The 23871-nt window shown below is 47.7% G+C and overlaps 1 protein-coding gene across 1 annotated transcript in view; it reads right to left on the bottom strand.

Annotated features, from left to right (window-relative positions):
* Positions 1-11411, bottom strand: part of LOC137428592 (uncharacterized) — a 57263-nt gene extending 45852 nt beyond the window's left edge. Inside the window, exon 1 of the mRNA XM_068118496.2 lies at positions 11357-11411. Coding sequence (XP_067974597.2) covers positions 11357-11411 — 55 coding nt within the window. The remainder of the gene's footprint in view (positions 1-11356) is intronic.
* Between the last annotated feature and the right edge of the window lie 12460 nt (positions 11412-23871).

The following is a 23871-nucleotide window of genomic DNA, read 5'->3' on the forward strand; positions in this document are numbered from 1 at the left end:
CTTCTCTGCCGTTCCTAAAACTGGGTTACTCTCTATGTTGCCATCCCATTCATTCTCTGTATTCAACAGCATTTCCACATATCTTTTCCATCTTCCTTTAATTCCATCTGGGTCCACAACGATTAGTCCCACTTCATCCTTCAAGCAACTCACCCCCATCACATCACACCTCTCTTTCGCTATCTGCTTTGCAATCCTGAATGCCGCTCTCTTACCCTCTTCCGAATCCAAGCGTTCTCCGAACATTTTCCTACATGCCTCCTGCGCCTTTGCTACCTCTTTCTTTGCAGCCTTCCTGGCTGCCTTATAACTTTCATGCTCTGCTGTTTCTGCTCCCGTACCCTTCACCTTCTGCCACTCCTTGAACTTCTTCCTCTTCTCGTCAATCCTCTTTCCAACTTCATCATCCCACCACCATGTTTCCGAGTGCCTCGGTGGTCCTTTTGTCCATCCACATACCTCACCAACGGCTCCCAACAGACTATCTTTCATTGACATCCAACCACTTTCAAGCTCAACCACATCATCCTCTACCCTACTCAGCCTCTCTTTTAATGCCTCCCTTACTGTCACCTCTTTCAACCTCCACACCTTCATTCTCGGTTGGTACTTCACCCGCCGAGCTATCCTCGCACCTTTCACCCTTATGTCGCAGACAACCAAGTGGTGCTGTGAAACAGCCTCCTCCCCCGGGATCACCTTTGTGTCCCGGAGGTGCCCCCTATCTCGCCTATGCACCATCAGGTAGCAAACGGTTGTCGTCGACCCACCTGACGTGTATGTAACAAGCTTATTATCCTCTTTCTGGAACTGAGTATTACAAATCAACAAATCAGCTCCATCAGCAAACTCCAAAATCCTTTCACCTTCTCTATTTCTCACACCATATCCACAACCCCCATGAACTCCCTCAAAACCATCCATACTCCTTCCCACATGTCCATTTAGGTCTCCTACTACCACAACAACTTCCTCATCTTTCATGTTTTCCATCAGCTTCTCTATCGCACACCAGAACTCGTCCTTCTCTTCATCGCTCCGACCAACCTGCGGAGCATGTCCCGAGATGACGTTCACCAAGAGCTTTCCAATCATCATTTTCACAATCATCAACCTATCACTCACTCTAGTCACACTCACCACACTGTCTGCAAACTCCTCAGAAAACAGACACCAACACCATTCACGCCCTACGGGCACCCTTGCCACACAAACTTGTATTTCTGTCCCCGCCTCCCCTTCACCATTCTCACACCACTTCCCTTCCATCTCGTCTCTTGCACACAATATACGTCCACTCTTCTTCTGATCAATACTTTTTTTTTTCTTTTTTTTTTCTTCTTTTTTTTTTTTTCGTATACTGAATCGAGGCTCGTGAAAGAGCTAACATTTATTTCACAAACAAATCAACCAGACAAACAAAATATACAAAAAGAGGGAGCGGAAGACAAGATGGGGAGAGCTCAACCACATCACATGGGTGCACACAACCACAACATTTGAGAGCAGGGAGAAGTGTGGGAGGGAGAGGGCTTGGGGGCAGGAGGCGTGGGAAGGGGAGGGGGCGGGGGGGGAAACACAAGGGGACCGAAATTAGCGGGGGTAGAAAAGATCAAGGTTTTGGATGGGGGAGGATAAGAGATGGTGGTGAACAGCTGTTTTAAAGACCTGGAGGGTGGAGTGGGATTGAAGAGAGTGAGGGAGTTTGTTCCAGAGGCAGGAGAAAAGAGGAATGAAGGAGTGAAGGTGAGCAGAAAGTCTCGATTTTGGCAGTTTAACCATAAGAGGGTTGCAGGCAGATCTTGTGCGACCTGTAGGAATATTTGGGGGACAGAGCCCAGAGAGGGCTGGGGGGGGGGGGCAAGGCCAGAGAGGAGTCGGTAGAAGACGGAAAGACCACCAACCTGCCTGCGGTGAGTGAGTGAAAGGCCCTTGGAGTTAGCTTCATCGCGGGAGATTCCAATGATTCTGAACGCTTTGGTTTCAACAGCGTGAAGACGGGCTAGGTGTGAGGCAGGAGCACCAGACCAGAGGGGAGAGCAGTATTCCATAGAGCTGCAGATGAAAGCCTTGTATGTGGTGAGGAGCTCAGGTGTGCCAAGGAAGGACTTCGCACGGCGGAGGATGCCCAGTCGGCAACTGGCTGTGGAGGCCAGATTTGAAATGTGGTTTTCCCAGGAAAGATCATGGCAAATAGTGAGACCCAAAAGCTTGAGTGACAGAACTTCTTGGAGAGGATTATTCAGAAAGTGGATGGGAGGGTTCTCCAGTCGGTCTTTTCGGAGAGACATCGTAAGAGTGTGAGATTTATCAGGATTGAAAGACATGTTCCATTTGTTTGCCCAGTCTGTGATTTTGTCCAGGTCTGCAGAGAGTGAGGAGGCTGCAGACTGCTGATCTGAGGGATGAGGAATGGAGCGACAGAGAGTAGAGTCGTCAGCAAAGAGATAGAGAGGATTTTCAAGAGAGTCAGAGAGATCATTGATGAAGACCAGAAAAAGCACAGGGCCCAGAACACTACCTTGGGGAACTCCAGCCTGAACAGGAAGAGGAGATGAGAGAAACCCATTCAGGGCCACACGTTGACTACGACCAGAGAGGAAATACTTCCACCACTTCTCCTGATCTCCCTGTCATTGTCCCTACATTCCATGTCCCAATCCTCAGAAACTGATCTCCACTTCGGGCTGTACCCTGCCCATATGTAGTTGTAATTGTTATGGTTCTCTTTTTGAGGGGCAATGTTTTTATGGCTGGATGCCCTTCCTGACGCCAACCCTCTTAGTCGCCTCTTACGACACGCAGGAATATGGTGTACCTATTCTAAACCAGGGTACACACCGGGACATTCCCATCCTCATTTCCCGTTTTATTTGAATTCCCTGCAAATATAGGTTTTTGGGGTTTTTTTTGCTTCCCTTTCCCTTCTTGGGTTCGATAGATGGTCTGTGTGTGATGTTGTGTCGGCCTTTCGTATCGGATGTATGTGGCCTGTGTTAGTTGTTCCCTCAGCCACCAAAAGGTGGATGGAGGTTATGTTTTCACCCCTGTCTGTTTGTCTGTTTGTTTGTGAACAAAATATCTCAAAGTTGTGGATGGATTCGGATGAAATTTGGCAGAGATGGAGCGAATGTTACCAGGACGAAATGATTATATTTTGGTGAAGATCCAGATTCGGATCCAGCTATTAGAATTTTTTGAAGCGATTCTTCACCATTGGGAGATAGGGCCAAAAAAAACAAAAAAACGAGACATAGCAGAATATCTCAAAAAGTTGTGGACGGATTTGGACGAAACTTGGTGGACCGGAGGGTGTCTGACAAAGACAAATAGATTCGATTTTGGTGAAGATCTGAATATGGATTCGGATATGAGAATTGTTGAATTTTGTAAGTGATTTTTCACCACTGAGTGACATGGCCAACCAGGCGGAGGTATGCTCTCGACTGAGTGCCGTTCTTATTTCAGTCTGTCATGATTCATTAATTAATTCCGTCATCATACTTATCTGATTTGCTTGTTGTATCATTTTGCATTCTTTGAAGTAAATTGATTGTATTTCATTTTGTTTGCTTGACATTTTTCGAATTAGGTTGCAAGCTCCCCTGAGCTGCATTGTGGCAGTTCATAGCAGAGTCCAAACTCTGGAGCCTCCACTGCTTGCATTAAAACACAAAAGTTCAAGTTCCCCAAAACCGCTCGGTCAGCTTGCCGGGCTCGGCCTTGGGGGCTGGGGATAGGACCAAGGGGCGCTGAATATGCCGAGGGCCATGGAGCCGAATTTATTAAATTCTTAAGTGATCTCACTGTTAAACCAGATATCATATATGTCCAATACACCTGGTTAAAAGGTCATATCCAATTTAGGATTCCTGGTTACACTTTCATTTGCAAGGATAGATCTGGTGGGATAGGAGGTGGATGTGGGGTGTTTGTCAGGTTTGGTATTTCTCACAGCGTAACTGACCGTCATATGTTGAATTGGAATGCAATGTGATCTCAATTCCCTGCTCGAGGGAGACCTTCACGATTGTTAATTTCTACAAGCCTTGCGAGCCACTGAACTCCGATTCTCCACAGGAGGTTTTACGCAGGTGTGAAGGGCTGTTATGTGCTCTTCCCCGACCCCCTGGTCACGGTGTACCTCTGAGCCCCGAGAGGAGTCACGGCAGAAAAATGTGTTATTCTGTGTCAAAATCAATGGTGAAACCACACCAATTGTTACCAACAAACATATATTGTATTAAAAATCACACAAGAATAACAGTACAACAATAATAGCAATCAAAAGTACAATCAATGTATATCTTATGATGGTACCATCAGCTAGTATAAAGTAACTCACTGCACTCCAAGTGAGTGAAAAAGAACATTCCCCAATGTCTCTATATTCCCGTCTTCGAGCTCAGAGTTGATCCCCTCCAGCGATCGTCAGAACGATGTTGAATCGAAACCCGAATCCCGTTCAGGTGACAGGCCCAGTCACGCCGCCAAAACTGCACAAAGGCGCATGCGGCCAAAGCGGCGAAAAGGGTCACGCGGCCAGAAGCTGCGAAAAGGCGCACTCAAGGCGACTGGGAAATCACACCCTCTGGTATGATTGTTTTACAGCTCCAAATCGGCGTACCTCAGGTTTGCCTTCAAAATCCGCGTTGCACACACACATCCCAGATAGACGTCTGAATGGTGAAAACGGCTGACGGGAAGCAAGGAAAGTTTGCTCGACGCGTGAAGCATGCGAGTCAAAATGGGCGACGGCCCGTACTCGGGTTGAAACGACACGACGATGATTCCTCGGAATCCCATGCCAAACCTGACACGCAGGTGGATCAGTCACAGTGACAACAACTCTGTCGCAGGAATTCCTTTCCCAAGAACCCCGAAAGTTCACTAGCGACTTTCGTTTGACAACGTTCGCCCCGGACCTTGAAAGAACTCGCTTCTTGTCCGACTTCACTCGCTCCGCCCTTTTTCCCTCTCTCTTCTTCTTTGTCTTCCGGTTCTCGATCCGGTTTCCTGTTTCTTTTAACCTTAACTTCTTTTACCTTTTGAAAACAGTTCCTGAACAATAAACCTTTTGAAAACAATAATAGTACATGGAATCAGAAATATTTACAGTGGATGCAAACCACAACAACGGAAGTGACGAATCCGTAACACTTCCCCCCCTCAAGAAAGAAAGTTTGAACAGAGTGAAAACTTTCTTTGTAGGCAAAACTCTCGCAACAAACAAAAGCAAACTCACCCCCAAATCATCAATTCCCGAGAGCAACGATAATCAATATTTCCCAAAAATAAAGCAACAAAATTTCAAACAACCTACAGATATTTCCAAAGTTCTTTCACTCTGGACAAAGCATCCACAACGACATTGTCCCTGCCCTTTACATGCTCAATTTCCAAGTTGAACTCCTGTAAAGCCAAACTCCATCTCATCAACCTCTGATTTTTATTTTTCATTTTCTGAATGAAGGTTAAGGGGTTGTGATCAGTGAAGACCTTTATCGGAAAGGTAGTAGTTCCTAGATACACCTCATAATGCTGAAGCGCTAGCAGGAGAGCAAGGGTCTCTTTTTCCACGGTGGCATAATTTGCCTGGTGTTTGTTGAACTTTTAGGAATAGTAGCACACCGGGTGATCCACTCCATCCTCATCTTCCTGTAATAAAACTGCCCCAGCCCCCACATCACTTGCATCAATGGCCAACTTGAAAGGTGCTTGAAAATCCGGGGCGGCTAATACAGGAGAGCTCATTAATATTGCTTTGACGTGGGCAAAGGCAGCCTGACATTTGTCATCCCAAACAAATTTGGTCTCTTTCCTCAGCAAATTCGTTAAAGGGGCTACCACATCAGAAAAATTCCTGCAGAACCGCCGGTACCAACCAGCCATACCCAAGAATCTCATAAGCTCCTTCTTTCATTTTGGAACTTGGAAGCGATCAATGGCTTCTATCTTGGCTGTCACCGGTTGCACCTGACCCTGACCGACTACCTGGCCTAGGAACACCACCTGTGCCTTTACAAACTCACTCTTAGATAAGTTGATGGTCAACCCTGCCTCAGTCAGTTTCTTGAAAAATGCACGGATTTGTTTAATGTGGTCTTCCATCGTCATGGTGTGGATGATGACATCATCCAGATAAGCCTCCACCCCCTCAAGGTCTGCAATAAGCTTATTAATCAGCCGTTGAAATGTAGCAGGCCCGTTTTTCAATCCAAGGGAAGAAACTTGTACTGATACAACCCATTTGGTGTGACAAAAGCCGAGATTTCCTTGGCTCTATCAGTATGAGGAATCTGCCAATACCCTTTCAGCAAGTCAAACTTAGTTACAAATTTAGCTGGGCCTATTCTATCAATACAGTCATCAATCCTCAGGAGGGGATAGGAGTCGGCCTTGGTCACTGCATTAACCCGTTTTAAATCCGTACAACAACGAAAACTGCCATCGGGTTTTGGAACCAACACACAGGGTGAGCTCCATTCACTGCTGCTTGGTTCGATGATGTTATTCTCAAACATATTGTTGCGGTTTTAGAACCCACACTTTTGTAAATAAATAATACTTGTAAATAATTCTCATCATTAAAAGGTCAAAGGTAACACCCTTAGTTAGGCGACAGCAACACGTAGGCCACCTTAGAAATCTCAGTTATTTCCTTATTATGTGTCTAGTTAAGGCTGTGTTTCCAATAGTTGAATCTGCGTTGCATCAATCAAATAAGGAGTAGGCCCTTTTGTTCATTTTGCGATCTCTCTCCAAATTCTGTTACGCGCCTTGGTTAGCGTTCACTCAGGCGCCGCCATTGACCATGCGGTCGGCTCGAGGAAGAAGGGGGCGGAACGCCAGGAACAAGGTGTGGCGCTGTCAACCAGCCATCAAAGGCGGAGCCGGTAAGCCCTTACCAGCCAACCAGGGCTGAGGTGAGCTCGCTGGCGGGCGTGGCTTGATGAAGAGCAGATTGATCTTTGAGCACAAGGCGCAAGCGCAAAGCCTTTTACAGGGACTGCGCTGGGGGACTCCTTTTTGCAAGGACTGCGCTGGGGGACTCCTTTTTGCAAGGACTGCGCTGGGGGACTCCTTTTTGCAAGGACTGCGCTGGGGGACTCCTTTTTGCAAGGACTGCGCTGGGGGACTCCTTTTTGCAAGGACTGCGCTGGGGGACTCCTTTTTGCAAGGACTGCGCGGAGACGGCTGATTATGAAGGACTTGTTCAGCGGCGCTCTTGTAACAGGACTCGTTGGGAGAGGCGTTTTATGAACTTACTTATCGGGAGGTGTGCTTGTTTCAGAGGACTTCTTTCCAAGAACTACGAGAGAGAGCTCGATTACAAAAGGCGCTTTATTGAAGGACACGAGCCTCCCCCCCCCCCCCCCCCCACCATATGTAAGGTCCGCTCGCGTCGAACAATACGCACGAGTTGCCTGCCGGGTTTCGCCCGCGGAACCGGAGACCAGAGCCTGGACGGGGGTCGCCTGGAGCCTGGATCATCAACCTGGACCTTCCACCCTACCCGCTACAATCCCGTGTGAGTGTGTATGTTTGTCCTGGGGTGTTAAGTTAAGACTGTATAGTTAAGCCTGCCCTGTGTCCTGCTTCTTCTTCTCCGTCCTGTACATTCTTTCCTTTCCTCTTCTTTTTGGTTGTAAATAAATTCACCTTGTTCTTTCTTGGTTTTTCCCTAATTCGATCGCTTCCGTCTTTTCTCAATTGAGTACCTGTGGCACGATTTCGGAACCGCTCAGAATCGGGTTTAGTATTTGTTAATGGCCCGAGTCGCGGCTTGCTTCGCTCGGCATGTCCATTAACGCTGCGGCTCGGGAGGGAGTTATCTCCTTGCTTTACGGCCGGTGGTAGTACTTAGGTACGAAGACTAATTCGGCTTACAACCCTACTTACCACCGACCGGAAGGAACGTTACAACTTCCAGGACTTGGGACGGCCAGCTTAAAAGACAAGGGGATTAACCCCCCCTTTATAAAGGGGAGCGCCGACCCCCAAATCTGCAACAATTGGTAGTCAGGAGTTGGGATTTAGAACCTGGGACTAAATTTAGTAGACCAAATTTTGGACACCAATTGTGTGATTGGCCGTAACAATTGGTGTCTGGGAGTGGGATTTGGACCTGAACCAAATTATTTAATTTTTGGACAAAAATTGTCAAAATTTCGAGCGGCCGAAATTTTTACATCTAAATTAAATCGTGCCATGGATAATCAAGGCGATCGGATGCCGGTATGGGAAATAGAGGAGGAGTTAGAGGCAACCCAGGACCCCAGGGAGGAAGTGGGAGAAATGGAGGAGGAAAATAATGAAGGTGCGGTAGTGGAGGTTGCAGGCGCACAAAATGGCGGCGCCTCGCACATGGCCGCGGCAGTCGAGCCCGCAGCGCCGATATATATGGGCCTTTTTGTGATGCAACTCCGGGCGTATATGGGAGAAGAATTAGGTAAATTGACAGAAATATTGGACACCCGGAGTGACAAATCCACCAGAGAAATGAATGAATTGGGAGGCCAAATTGGGGGATTGAGTAAGGAGATGGGAGAAATGAGGGCCAATAGTGAGCAATTGGGAAGCCAAATTGGCGGATTGAGGAATGAATTGGGAGATCAAATTGGAGGATTAGAAGATAAATTAGGGGGCCAGTTGAAGGACGTGGGTGGCCAAGCCAGAGAAATGAATGAGGGGTTAACGGGGTTAGAAAAAAGGATGGCCACCCGGGAAAATAAAATGGAAGGAATGAAGGACGAGTTAACGGGGTTTGGAACCAGAGTGGGTGGCCAGATAGAGCAGATGGGGAGAGACGTAGACCGCCGGTCGAGCGGGAAGGGTACACGGGTATGCGACGGGGTAGCGCGGCTAGAGGAGCGCGGGTTGAGCAAGGCACAGCCGGGTGGACCGGGATAGAAATCGCGACCTGGGGTATAGAGAAGCCGACGACCGTCAAATTAAAATATTTTATTTTATTGGCGCCAGCGGTCGTCGAGCCGAATAAAGAAAATGGAATAATTATAATGGAAATTGGAATTGGAGAGACGGCAGAGGTAGAGCATGAATTGGAGGGAGAAATGGAATATGCTCAAAGTCTGTATTCACATCGTGATGCCGTGCTTAACCAAATGGAAAGTTTGCAGGTGGTGGAGAAGCGAAGAAGAGGAAGCGCCAAGGTGAGTCGGGTGGTGTATAGCGCGAAAAGCTTTGGTGCGAGAGGGTTTTTCGCGCGCTTGGGATCCAGACTTCACCCGGGCGTTCGTGGAAGGTCCTTTGTGCGCTGTGTAAAATTGAGATGTGTAAGTGGAAATGACGTGCGTGCGCGAATGGCGCCGGAGCGCGAGTATGAAACCGAGAGCGAGGGAGAATGCATGATGGAGTGTATGTGTGAGCGTGAGAGTGACACGGAGTGAGATGGATGAGGAGCATGTGTGAGGATGCACACCTGAGTTGGTTGTGGAGTGTGTGCGGGAGTGCACACCAGAGCGCGTGATTGGGTGTGTGACAGGAGATTGCACACCCGTGGGTAGGTGGGTGCGCAACAGAGTGCGCACCCGTGAGTGGTACGGAGTACGTACCGGGAGAGTATGCGCAAGAATGTGCGCGAGAGGAATGCATGGAATGCATGGAGTGTATTGAGACGCCTGGATGTGCGAGTAAGAAACGGAAGGAGTGGTGCGAGCATGCGAGGGGAGCATCGACGTTGACTGGGGCAGCGGTTAGGCTGACGTATAGCCGACGCGAGCTCTCGGGGCATGGTGTGCGCTTTGTGTGCTGCGAGGGCTGGCGGGGATCGGTGCCGCGTCGCTCCTGAACGGAGCGCCATGCACGATTCGGGCCGGGCTCTGCCCTGCACGGTCGGCGCCGCGCTTTGCCAGGCAAGGCGACCGGCCCGGTTTGAGGGGAGGTAGGAGGGTTCGGAGCAGCGCCCCCTTGTGGTGGCGGCGCTCCGGCCAGGGAAGGCTGAGCAAACGCGCTTGGGAGCACAAGGCCCTGCGTAGGGATGGTGCTTGGAGCCTTGGCCCGACAAAACCTCCTCCCCAGATTCGTAAATGCCGGACGGACACAACCAACAGGGGACTGACCATCCGCACGGATAGCCGGCTTTTCGAAGCCGAGCTGTAAGAATGTATTCCCGCACGAGAGGCTCAGAGTAGTGGATGGATAGCGATAGTGTTGAGAAATGGTATCCGATGTCGAGGGATGGTAGCTCTACCGTCCCTCACATCCCTTTGAGCACATGAGCAATAGATTTATGGGGTATGGCGGTGAAAACTAGCCCGGGAGGGTTAGGATAATGGTTAGGAATTTAGAAAGATGACCATAGGTGACTTTAGATTTAAGTAGTGACATTGTACAGGTAGTGGGGACGTAGAGTAGATTAGGTGGTTGATAACGACGAGGGGTGTGCTTAGTATAGGGGATGACAGGGAAGCACTAATCTTAGAAGGGTAATAGTTAGTGAGAGGATGCTGTGAGTATGAGCTTGAATTGTGTATGAGCTTGTGTATTGAGCAGAGTATTGAGGATGTGTGTGATTGTGCATTGAGTGATTGACTTGCAAGGTGTGCAAGTGAAGTACAGGTGCATGGAGAATGGTTGGATGGAATAGGTGGTATGGAATAGATGGTCTGGAATGAATGGTGTGGAGTGAGTATTGTGGAATATGTGGAGTGGAGTGTATGGTGCGAAGGAGTGGATGGGGTAAGAATGGACCCCTTCACGAATACCCGGGGAGGGTTGTTTAACAGTAGGTAGAGGGAGTAGGAAAATTTGGTTGGATATTGACATCTGTGGTGCGTGTAGAAGCAATGGAGTGTTTTGTTGGGTGCATGAGTGTATGGAATGGCTGGGCGTGTGGCCTGTTAGTGAGAATGACTAAATGGGCACTCCGCCACTGGTAGTCTGTCGGCCAGGTGAGGCCGCAGGTAGGCTCTTGGAGCCAGGTAGAGTTCAGTGGGGCCCGTGGATCCCGAGGGAGGACCCGGGTAGCCCGATGCCAGAGGGGGCATTAGTGCGGTAAGGGAGCCAGAGGGCCTTCCCCAGGTAGGTTAGGGAGAGGAGCTAGGTAAGCTCGGGTGGCAACTGCAGTGGCGGATGTGTGCAGGTGAGGGAACCTGCTGGTGAGCCACACGACCCAGCCCTGAAATTGTGCAAGGGCACAGGGAGAAAAATCGGGGGAGTGAGACCCCAAATTGGAGAGCGCCACAGTATGTGCAATGGGAATTGGTTTTTAGAACCGCATGGAGTAAAGATGGCCAATGATTTTGCAGGGCAAGACCCCGGGTAGATTAATGTGTTAATGTCATTCAGAAGGTAGATAGGAGAAAATCTCTTCGCACCATCCACATCCACTCACCTGGGTGATAGAACTCCACAGCATATTTTGCAGACATTTGGAATGTAAGACGCATCTCGACGTGAGGGAGACATTGTTTATATTCCATCCCTTCCTTCTTGGGAGGGATTGGGAACGAATTTGGTATTAGGGGAGATATGGGGAGACAAGACGTTAGCGACGGATTTGTAATTTGTAGGTTGTGTAAATACGGGGAGGGGCAAGGGTAGAGTAGGTGACATGGGGGGTGACGAACACAAGGGATGAGATTTCTCCGCTCGCTCTCCAGCGCCCTTCATGTGGCATTGCCTTGTGATTATGTGTACCCTTGCGCCCTTGCCCCCCGCTGACTCTGCTTTGTCTTCCTTCCCCACTCATGGACCATCTTTTGTGTCCGAGGGGAGTGTGCAGGTGCCGCAGTTGTGCGCCCGCACCTTTGCTGCCTCCGGCCTGCACTGATGCACCATATGGACCACACGTTCTGTGGCCTAGCACCACATATGGGCCACACGTTCTGTGGCCTAGCACCACTTATGGACCACACTTTCTGTGGCCTGGCACCTCTGCTGGGACCGACCATTGTTTCCAGCGGTGTCTGGCTTGCGGACCACTGTGTTTTAAGGTGGCACCTATGTCCAGCAGTGGACCACCCGAGTTGGCCCTGCTGGCCATATCAATAATAAAAAGCGGACGCGGTGTGTGCCCTTTTTAATAAATAACATCAAGCAAGAAGACAGCCAGAAGCATCGGCCCAGCAGACAAGCAAGGACAAGGCATCATTTATTATTTTTAAATGTGTGTTTGTGCATTTTTAAAATTATGGTGCTTTTTTGTGCTTTTGGTGCATTTCTTATTATTGGTGCATATGGTATGGTGTATCGGTACAGTGCATGGCAGTGGTATTTTTCCCCTTCTCAAAACATATTTTTCTTCCCACAAAAGACAGGTCCTGGGTGACAGTGTAAATAATTAGTGTACTGTAAATAATGCTCCCCACCGGCTTTATGTGTAGTTTGAGAATAATTCCGCAATTCGGTTAATTGTGGGCGTGAGTCAGTTAGATAGGATGCAACGCAGCAGGTGGGACATATCTAGTGCTAAAACTGTCGCACTCAGGGTGAGGTTAAAAGTAGAGGGTAACCACACCTAAGTGTCACACTAAGTAAAAGATAGCCCTTTTGTTTCGGCTCGGGCCGAGCCTGGAGAAAGGGAGGGTGCAGTGTTGCGGTTTTAGAACCCACACTTTTGTAAATAAATAATACTTGTAAATAATTCTCATCATTAAAAGGTCAAAGGTAGCACCCTTAGTTAGGCCACAGCAACACGTAGGCCACCTTAGAAATCTCAGTTATTTCTTTATTATGTGTCTAGTTAAGGCTGTGTTTCCAATAGTTGAATCTGCATTGCATCAATCAAATAAGGAGTAGGCCCTTTTGTTCATTTTGCGACCTCTCTCCAAATTCTGTTACACGCCTTGGTTAGCGTTCGCTCAGGCGCCGCCATTGACCATGCGGTCGGCTCGAGTAAGAAGGGGGCGGAACGCCAGGAACAAGGTGTGGCCCTGTCAACCAGCCGTCAAAGGCGGAGCCGGTAAGCCCTTACCAGCCAACCAGGGCTGAGGTGACCTCGCTGGCGGGTGTGGCTTGATGAAGCGCGGATTAATCTTTGAGCGCGTTATATAAGCGCAAGCGCAAAGCCCTTTTTGCAAGGACTGCGCTGGGGGACTCTTTTTTGCAAGGACTGCGCTGGGGGACTCTTTTTTGCAAGGACTGCGCAGAGATGGCTGATTATGAAGGACTTGTTCAGCGGCGCTCTTGTGACAGGACTCGTTGGGAGAAGCGCTTTATGAACTTATTTATCAGGAGGCGCGCTTGTTTCAGAGGACTGCGAGAGAGAGCTCGATTACAAAAGTCACTTTATTGAAGGACACGAGCCTCCTGCCCCCTCCCCCCCCCCCCCCCCGCCATATGTAAGGTCCGCTCACGTCGAGCAATACGCGCGGGCTGCCTGCCGGGTTTCGCCCGCGGAACCAGAGCCTGGACGGGGGTCGCCTGGAGCCTGGATCATCTACCTGGTCCTTCCACCCTACCCGCTACAATCCCGTGTGAGTGTGTATGTTTGTCCTGGGGTGTTAAGTTAAGACTGTATAGTTAAGCCTGCCCTGTGTCCTGCTTCTTCTTCTCCGTCCTGTACATTCTTTCCTTTCCTCTTCTTTTTGGTTGTAAATAAATTCACCTTGTTCTTTCTTGGTTTTTCCGTAATTCGATCGCTTCCATCTTTTCTCAATTGAGTACCTGTGGCACGATTTCGGAACCGCTCAGAATCGGGTTTCGTATTTGTTAACGGCCCGAGTCGCGGCTCGCTTCGCTCGGCGTGTCCATTAATGCTGCGGCTTGGTAGGGAGTTATCTCCTTGCTTTACGGCCGGTGGTAGTACTTAGGTACTAAGACTAATTCAGCTTACAACCCTACTTACCACAGACCGGAAGGAACGTTATAACTTCCAGGACTTGGGACGGCCAGCTTAAAAGACAAGGGGATTAACCCCCCCTTCAGAAGGGGAGCGCCAACCCCCGAATCCGCAACAATATACTGAACCTCCTTCCGAAGATACTCTATCTTCACAGGGTTCATCCGATAGGGGTGTTGCTTCACCGGAGTGGCGTCCCCCACCTTAATATCATGATATACCAGGTCAGTACGACCAGGTACATCTGTGAACAAATGTGCAAATTCAAAAATTAAGCTGGATAGTTGTCCTTGTTGTTCCCTCGTCAAGTGACCTAATTTCTCATCTAAATGACTCAACACTTCTGTGTTCGTCAATCTGGGACAAGCCTGGTCATCAAATTTATCAAACTTCACACCGGCGTCAACCTCTGTATTCTCTTGCACCCCGGCTAGAGGCACGACAGGTGAGACAGGAACCCTTTCTTCCACAGGCTTCCTCTCCTGATATTTCTTCAGTCGGTTGACATGACACAGCTGCCACTTTTCCGTCGGTCAGGAGTTGTCACCACGTAATGTCTCATTCACCTTCATTTCGACTGCATAGGGACCAAATATCTAGCCTGTAGTGGCTGACCTGGAACAGGAAGCAACACCAGCACTCGGTCCTCAGGACTGAAATTCCTTATCTGAGATTTCTTGTCATGTCTCACTTTCATTTTTTCCTGGGTCACTTTCAAGTTTTTCCTCGCAACGTCGCAAGCCTTTGCTAATCTGTGTCTAACCGTTGACACATACTCCACCACGGTTGACTGTGACTCCTCCTGTAGCCACCGCTCTTTTACCAATTTCAATGGTCCTCGCGCCGCGTGGCCAAGCACAAGTTCAAAAGGACTGAATCCCAATGATTCCTGAACGGATTCCCTCGTAGCAAACAACAATAAGGGTATTCCTTCATCCCAATCCTTGTCACATTCAAAACAATACATTCTTATCATATTCTTCAATGTCTGGTGAAACCTTTCCAAGGCCCCTTGGCTTTCGGGATGGTAAGTGCTTGATCTTACTTGTTCCACTCCCAACAGCTGTACCACTTGTTGAAAAAGCGTTGACATGACATTGGAACGCTGATCAGATTGGATGACCTTAGGTAGACCAACCAAAGTGAAAAATTTAATCAAGGCCTTTGCAATAACTGCCGCAAATTATTCTGATAGTCAGGTTCACTATGTTAACAAATATAATTTCGTTCAAAATTTTGGTAGATTAGCAAAACTATACATTTCTGGAATACTCAGCGCATGAGGAATCCAAAAATTATGTTTGCATTTGCATAGACACCTTTGCGAAAATGACACTCAGGACAGTGATGAAGAGTCAGGTTCACTATGTTAACAAATATAATTTCGTTCAAAATTTTGGGAGATTAGCAAACCTGTACATTTTTGGAATCATCAGAGCATGGAGAATCCGAAAATCAATGTTGGCATTTGCACAGACACCTGCAAGGCCTCCATTTTGGATTTTCAAAATGGCCGCCATAAAATACATATTTTGCGCTATCTCGGCTTCTAGTCAACCGAGAAACTTCATTAAATATGCTAATCCTATGTTTTCTGGGTTAAGGAATCCAATAAAGGCCTCAAAATAGTGCTCAGGATTATAGAAAAGCAACAAACAAAGGTGATTGAAAACCATTGTCTTTATATTTGTGATATAACTGTATTAAATAATACATGATATTGCAAGTCCATTGAAGTTATAGGTATGGGTTTATAAAGCAAGAAAGCAGCCTTGTTAGTGTCAGATTGAACTATAAGTCCTATACACAGGATCTACTAGGTCTACACCGTTCAGGAATATGCTTTTACAGATCTTCACTGTCTTGAGGGTCATTTTCGCAAAGGAGTCTACGCAAATGCCAACATTAATTTTTGGATTCCTCATGCTCTGAGTATTCCAGAAATGTATAGTTTTGCTAATCTACCAAAATTTTGAACGAAAAAACAGAGTGAACCTGACTATAAGAGGCACTGCCTCTGGGAACCTTGTGGAAGCGCACATGATGGTCAGCAAATACTGATGTCCAGCCTTAGTTTTAGGTAAAGGGCCTACACAGTCAATAATGACTCGGCTGAATGGCTCTTCAAAAGCTGGAATTGGTTTTAAAGGTGCGGATGGGATTTTCTGATTAGGTTTTCCCACCAGCTGGCAAGAATGGCAAGATTTGCAGAACTCCGCCACATCACGTCGCAATCCTGGCCAGAAAAAATGTACCAATATTCTGTCACAGGTCTTGTTCACTCCAAGGTGTCCGGCCAAAGGTGTCTCATGTGCCAAACTCAATATCTCCTTCCGGTGCGGCGGTGGCACCACAATTTGGTAATGAACTTTCCACTCATCGTTTGCTGGCACCTCCGGTGGTCTCCATATTCTCGTGAGTATTTCCCCTTTCATGAAGTAACCAACAGGTATCTTCCTAGCCTCTTCCTCTGCAACGGCTTTACCAATTAAACTCCGGATCTCCGAGTCTCCGTGTTGTTCTTCAACCAGTCTCTTTCAGACCAGCACTGTTTGCTCAACCTCGTTCCCCGATGTCTCCGATGGACACTCCATTTCCTCTTTGGTTCCAGATGCCACCTCTTCCTTTCTTATTACCTCTTTCAGAAGTTTCCTCCAATATCTCAAAGGAACCCAAATCCACCTCGCTTTCCTTCTCCTTCTCTTCAGAGCGCTTTCTACCCATAGCACGAGTCACTGCACAGGATGGAAAGATACCCGGAATCTCCTGCTCTAACCGCGTGGTGTTATTTTCCATACTGGGCATTTCAACCAACATTGGATTACCAGAAACTCGACCACCGGCCAAATCATTCCTGATGATAAAAGAGATTCCCTCTACAGGAAGAGTGGCTTGTAAACCTACGGTGACCGGTCCTGACACCAAATCAGACTTCAAATGGATGACATGAAGTGGAGCTTTAACATAGCCACCAACCCCCTGTAAAAGAACACTAACACCAGTTGCCGTCTTCTCTGACAAGGGCAAAATGCCTTCAAGCATTAAAGCGACGGTCTCCACGTTTTTCGAAGTTAAGTCTGTTCACAATTGTATTTTGTCGAAACTGTATTTATCTTTCGGTGTGTGAAGTTATTGTGTGCAACTTTGGTTGTTTCTCGGTGTTTATCTTTCATAAATTGATCGTCTGTTTGCCGTGTCGCGAGCAAGGCCTTGTACAGTGTGCACTGTACAACCTTGAGGCTTTGTTTTTCTCTCAGTGGTCCGTCGTTTGTGATGCAATAACTTTCGTTCTCTGTATTCCCAGTCTTTTCACCCATAGCCTACTTCCTTGTGTAAATCTAAACTCAAAAAAAAAAACAACAAAAAAAAAAAACATTTCCTTCTCTGTTCTCATTCGTTTATTCATTCTTATTCGTTCGTTCGTTCTTCGACCACGTGTTTCTCCCCCATTTCCCCAGATAGTTTTCACTCATTAACCTTCAATGTTTACACTTTCCCCTGAAGTTATGTATTCCGTCATATTTTATAACACCTTTTTCTTCTTCTTCTTTAAAAGGCTGCTTTCGACTTGCTCACCAAATCAATTCATCCCAAAAAAAATATCCATCTCCTATAGTGCCTTTTTTCTACATTCCCTAAACTCTCCTGCACTCCATCCTCCATCCAGCGTCCTTAAACGTATTTTTAACTCGAAGGTCACAAGAAACTCATTTTGCAATAAATGTTCGTTTCCCATAAATCGTACACTTTCAAAAATCCAATCTCACCCCTCCCCTCCAAATCTTCCCCATAACCCCTCCCCTTCAACAGCTCTCCCTACCTCTTCCACCTCTTCCACATCTTACCCTACCCCTCCTCCCCCCTGTTCTGTATCTAATGCTCCCCCTTCCTCTTCATTAACGGTATGGACCTCAAACATCCGGGGCCTTCGTTCAAACTTAACTGATCTCTCCATACAGGTTGCTTCTGTCAAACCAGACGTGATCTGCTTAACAGAAACTTTCCTCCTTTATGATGTCTCTGATTCCATAGTATCTCTCCCGGGCTACTCCCTCCTCCGGTATGATAGACCTGAGCCTCGTCCTGGAGGCGGGGTTGCTATCTTTATCAAAAACTCTCTTCCTCACTCGCCCTGCACTGCACTCTCTCCACCTCACCCCCAGGAATACCTCTGGCTACGGCTTCCCCTTCGCTCCCACCTCTTGTTCATATGTGTGTTGTACCGTCCACCAAACAGTGATGACTCCATCTACATCTCGCTGTCTGATGATATGGACCAACTTCTATCTACTCATCCCAACTCTCTCTTCCTCATATGTGGTGATTTCAACTGTCATCATGCCAGTTGGCTGGGTGTGGGTACCTCTCTCACCAGCCATGGCTCCTCAGCAAAGGACTTCTGCGACTCACTGGGACTGACACAATCTGTCAATTTCCCGACCCGGATCTCAGTCAACGGAACATCTTCTCTTCTGGACTTGGTTATGACTAACTTCCCTGAAAATGTCTGCTGCTCTTCTTCTGCTCCGATCGGATCATCTGATCATGTCCTTGTTAAAGTGGACATCTCTCTGACCATCCTCAGGGAGCCTGCTCAGCGTCGACGAGTCTGGCATTTCACTCAGGCCAACTGGCACGGTCTTCAAGCAGCCATCAATCATCTGGACTGGTCTCCCATCTCTACCACCTCTGACATCAACTCATCCTGGGAATTCTTCCAAAGTAAATTGCTCTCTCTCATGCACAGATTTATCCCATCTCGTCTTCAGTTGTCATACCCTTCCTCCCGTCCATGGTACACGGAATCTTGTGGTGAGGCTGTTGCCCAGAAACAACTTGCCTTCGTCTCCTGGAAAGCAAATCCAACGGAAGGAAATCTCATTTCCTTTCACAAAGCCCGAAACAAGTGTGTGTCCACCCTCAGGAGAGCCAGGAAACAATATCGCTCCGTTCTCAAGACCGAACTCTCTTATCTGTCTCCCTCTTCCAAATCCTGGTGGCGTCTGGTCAAATCCGTTTCTGGTGTTTGTTCCCCCTCCATCCCCTCCCTTACCTCAAACGGCTACACAGCTGACTCCGCACGTGAAAAAGCTGAATGCCTCAACTCTGTGTTTGCCTCTAAATCTTGTGTCCCAAACCCATCCCTCTCTGTACCCACCATACCCAGTCGTACCCTGCTGCTCCTGGACTCCGTGTCCTTTCCTCCTGACAAGGTGGAAAAGTTTCTGTCAACCCTCAACTCTGATTCTGCAACTGGACCCGACGGCATCAGCCCACGGGTCCTAAAATCCTGCTCTGCTGCTCTATCTCACCCTCTCTCTGTTCTCTTCACCCTCTCTTTTGCTCAAGGTCAACTGCCATCTGCTTGGAAATCAGCCAACATCACCGCTTTGCACAAAAAAGGTGCAAAAACAGATCCTAGCAACTACAGACCAATCAGCCTTCTCCCAATTATCAGCAAAGTCATGGAATCCATCATTGCTTCGGATATGAAATCTTTCCTCTTCTCCAATGGCTTGATCTCTGATCATCAATTTGGTTTCAGACCAGGTCACTCTACTCTGGACATGCTGCTTCTGCTGTCTCAACAATGGATGGAGGTCCTCAATGCCAAACAGGAAATTAGAGCTGTCTCCCTCGACATATCACGTGCCTTCGACACGGTCTGGCACCCCGCTCTGCTCACCAAACTCTCCTCCTTTGGTATCCATGGAAATCTCCACGCATGGCTGGCGGACTTCCTCTCTAGTCGTCGTCAACGTGTGGCCCTGAATGGGTTTCTCTCATCTCCTCTTCCTGTTCAGGCTGGAGTTCCCCAAGGCAGTGTTCTGGGCCCCGTGCTTTTTCTGGTCTTCATCAATGATCTCTCTGACTCTCTCGAAAATCCTCTCTATCTCTTTGCTGATGACTCCACTCTCTGCCGCTCCATTCCTCTTCCCTCAGATCGGCAGTCTACTGCCTCCTCACTCTCTGAAGACCTGGACAAAATCACAGACTGGTCAAACAAGTGGAACATGTCTTTCAATCCTGACAAATCTCACACTCTTACTATGTCTCTCCGAAAAGATCGACTGGACAACCCTCCCATCTACTTTCTCAACAATCCTCTCCAAGAAGTTCTGTCGCTCAAGATTTTGGGTCTCACTATCTGCCATGATCTTTCTTGGGAAAACCACATTTCCAAGCTGGCCTCCAAAGCCAGTCGCCGACTGGGCATCCTCCGTCGTGCGAAGTCCTTCCTCGGCACACCTGAGCTCCTCACCACATACAAGGCTTTCATCCGCAGCTCAATGGAATACTGTTCTCCCCTATGGGCCGGTGCTCCTGCCTCACACCTAGCTCGGCTTCACGCTGTTGAAACCAAAGCTTTCAGAATTATTGGAATCTCCCGCGATGAAGCTATCTCTGAGGGCCTTTCACTCACTCACCGCAGGCAGGTAGGTGGTCTTTCTGTCTTCTACCGACTCCTCTCCGGCCTTGCACCCCCAGCTCTCTCTGTGCTCTGTCCCCCAAATATTCCTACAGGTCGCACAAGATCTGCCAGCAACCCTCTGATGGTTAAACTGCCGAAATCTCGGCTCTCTGCTCACCTTCACTCTTTCATTCCTCTTTTCTCCCGCCTCTGGAACAAACTCCCTCACTCCCTTCAATCCCACTCCTCCCTCCAGGTCTTTAAAACAGCTGTTCACCACCATCTCTTATCTTCCCCCATCCAAAACCTTGATCTTTTCTACCCCCGCTAATTCACCCCAGATCCACCTTGTTTGAAATTCCAACTTCTTTCCTGGAAGTCCTGGCAGTGTCCATATGTTTTATACCTCTCCCACCGCCCCCTTCCCATGCCCCCCCCCCCCCCCCCAAAGCCCTCGCCCTCTCTCAGATCTCTCGATGTCTCCATGTCTCTCGGTCCCTGCTCTCAAATGTTGTGTTTGTGTCCTTCCCCCTCTCTCCCCATCTTGTCTACCGCTCCCGATGTTATATGTTTTATGTGTCGGTTTGTCTTTCTGTGTGATTAATGTTCGCTCTTTCACGAGCCTCGATCTTGTATACAAAAAAAAAAAAAAAAAAAAAAAAAAAAAAGACTGATGTGCTCCTGTGTCCCTCAATACCCCAACAGGTCTCTGGGTTAGTCAAGTCTCCATCCAGTGACACAAACCCCTCTGAAATAAAAGGTTTGTAACCCTCTTGAACAAGGTCATTCTGTGAGGCTGTAACTTTGGCATGGGAACCTTCCCAAGGCACTGTCCTCCAAGGACGATTTCTCGCATTTGCCAATGCATTCGGAGTTGTACTAATCTGACTCCGCTCCTGATTTTTCCTTTCCAGGGCATAACATTGGGACATCAAATGTCCAGGTTTCTTGCAAAAAGCGCAAGTAGGCCCGGCGGGAAAACTCGTGGTCTGCCTCGAGCCCCCCGGAAGATATGTCTGTCTTGGGGAAAAAAAATTTTTTTTTTTTTTTTGTATACATAATCGAGGCTCGTGAAAGAGCTAACATTTATCACACAAACAAATCAAACAGACAAACAAATAAAGTGTATAAAAAGGGGAGCGGTAGACAAGATGGGGAGAGAAGGGGAAGCACATAAACACAACATTAAAGGTTGTGGCATCAGATTTGTACTCGTAGTCATCTCTAGGTCGCCTCCATGACTTTTTGTTCTCCGCACCTGATTTACCATAACTCCCCTGGCTAACTCTAAGCGGGAAGTTAGGTTTGTGGAACCCCATCCTGTGTGTCAAGGCATAGTCATCTGCCACGGTGGCTGCCTCATACAACTCTGGTACCTTCCTTTCCTCCAGATGTACTTTAATGTCCTCGTGGACACACTTTTTGAATTCCTCCACCAAGATCAATTGTCGCAACAGTTCGAAGTCTTTCACCAATCCCCTTCGAATCACACCACCGATCAAACATGGTTTCCTTCATTCTGGCAAACTCCACATGGGCCTCACTCTCTCTCTCTTCCTGGCATTCCGGAATTTTTGCCGGTAAGCTTCAGGGACCAATTCATAGGCTTTGAGAATGGCTTTATTCACTTCCTCATAATCTGTACATTTGTCAATCGGTAAAGCCGAAAATATATCTTGAGCTTTACCCACCAGAACACTTTGCACTAACATAGTCCAGGACCCCACAGGCCATTTTAGTATTTGAGCCACTTTCTCAAAGTGTTAAAAAAACTTGGCTACCTCCTTTTCATTGAAGGGTGGAACCAGCCTCACTTGCCTACCAACATCCCAAGTGTTCTGACTAGTTGTCGAACCAGCCGGCATGGATGCTACCTCTCCCCGTTCTCTCATTAATTCCAGTTCCTTGAGTTTAGTTTACCTCCGACACTCCATGTCACGTTCCTTTAACTCCCTTTCGGCTCTTCTTTCCTCTGCTCGTTTCTCCTCAAGTTCTCGTTCCTGTTCAACTCTTTTTTCCACGAGTTCCCTTTCAACTCTCCTTTCCTCTGCTCTTCTTTCTTCTTCAGCTCTCCTTTCCTCTGCTCTTCTCTCCTCGAGTTCTCTTGCACCTCTCCTTTCCTCTGCTCTTTCCTCTGCTCTTCTCTCCTCGAGTTCCCTTGCAGCTCTCCTTTCCTCTGCTTTTAACCTTCCCTTGCAGCTCTCCTTTCCTCTGCTTTTAACCTTTCCTGGCTCTGCAGTTGCATCTCCGTTTTCCAGAGCTCCACATTTTCTTTTTCCTCGGTTAACCAATCCAAGGCTACCTCTGTCCATGTTCCCAGTCCCACCAGAGATTCTACCACCAATGTCTGCATCTCTGCTTTCTTCATATTAACTCGGACCTCCAAGTTAAAATGTCTGGCCAGTATCAAGAGCTCCGATTTTTTTAACGCTTAAAACTGTGCCTCATTAGGGGACGCCGCAAACTGTTCTGCGCCAAACACCATGGTGACTATCAGTTAACACCTGTTAACCTTCACACAAAAAAATTTCCAATTTTTTTTGAAAAATTTGGGAATGTTAGAAAAAAAATTCCAAATCTGAGAATTTTGGGAATGTTAGGGAATTCTATCCCGGACGATTATTATCAGGGAATTAAATCCCGGACGAGCCCCCAATTTCTGTTACATGCTCTTCCCCGACCCCCTGGTCACGGTGTACCTCCGAGCCCCGAGAGGAGTCACGGCAGAAAAATGTGTTATTCTGTGTCAAAAATCAATGGTGAAACCACACCAATTGTTACCAACAAACAAATATTGTATAAAAAAAATCACACAAGAATAACAGTACAACAATAATAGCAATCAAAAGTACAATCAATGTATATCTTATGATGGTACCATCAGCTGGTATAAAGTAACTCACTGTGCTCCAAGTGAGTGAAAAAGAACATTCCCCAATGTCTCTATATTCCCGTCTTCGAGCTCAGAGTTGATCCCCTCCAGCGATCGTCAGAACGATGTTGAATCGAAACCTGAATCCCGTTCAGGTGACAGGCCCAGTCACGCCGCCAAAACTGCACAAAGGCGCACGCGGCCAAGGTGGCGAAAAGGGTCACGCGGCCAGAAGCTGCGAAAAGACGCACTCAAGGCGACTGGGAAATCACACCCTCTGGTATGATTGTTTTACAGCTCCAAATCGGCGAACCTCAGGTTTGCCTTCAAAATCCGTGTTACACACACACATCCCAGATAGACGTCTGAATGGTGAAAACGGCTGACGCGAAGCAAGGAAAGTTTGCTCGACGCGTGAGTCAAAATGGCCGACAGCCCATACTCGGGTCGAAACGACACGACGATGATTCCTCGGAATCCCATGCCAAACCTGACACGCAGGTGTATCAGTCACACCGACAACAACTCTGTCACAGGAATTCCTCTCCCAGGAACCCCAAAAGTTCACTAGCGACTTTCGTTCGACAACGTTTGCCCCGGACCTTGAAACAACTCGCTTCTTGTCCGACTTCACTCGCTCTGCCCTTTTTCCCTCTCTCTTCTTCTTCGTCTTCCGGTTCCCGATCCGGTTTCCTGTTTCTTTTAACCTTAACTTCTTTTACCTTTTGAAAACAGTTCCTGAACAATAAACCTTTTGAAAATAATAATATAATAGTACATGGA

Source organism: Myxine glutinosa, chromosome 5 (genome assembly GCF_964187855.1).
Source record: "Myxine glutinosa chromosome 5, kmMyxGlut1.1, whole genome shotgun sequence".
Lineage (NCBI taxonomy): Eukaryota > Metazoa > Chordata > Myxini > Myxiniformes > Myxinidae > Myxine > Myxine glutinosa.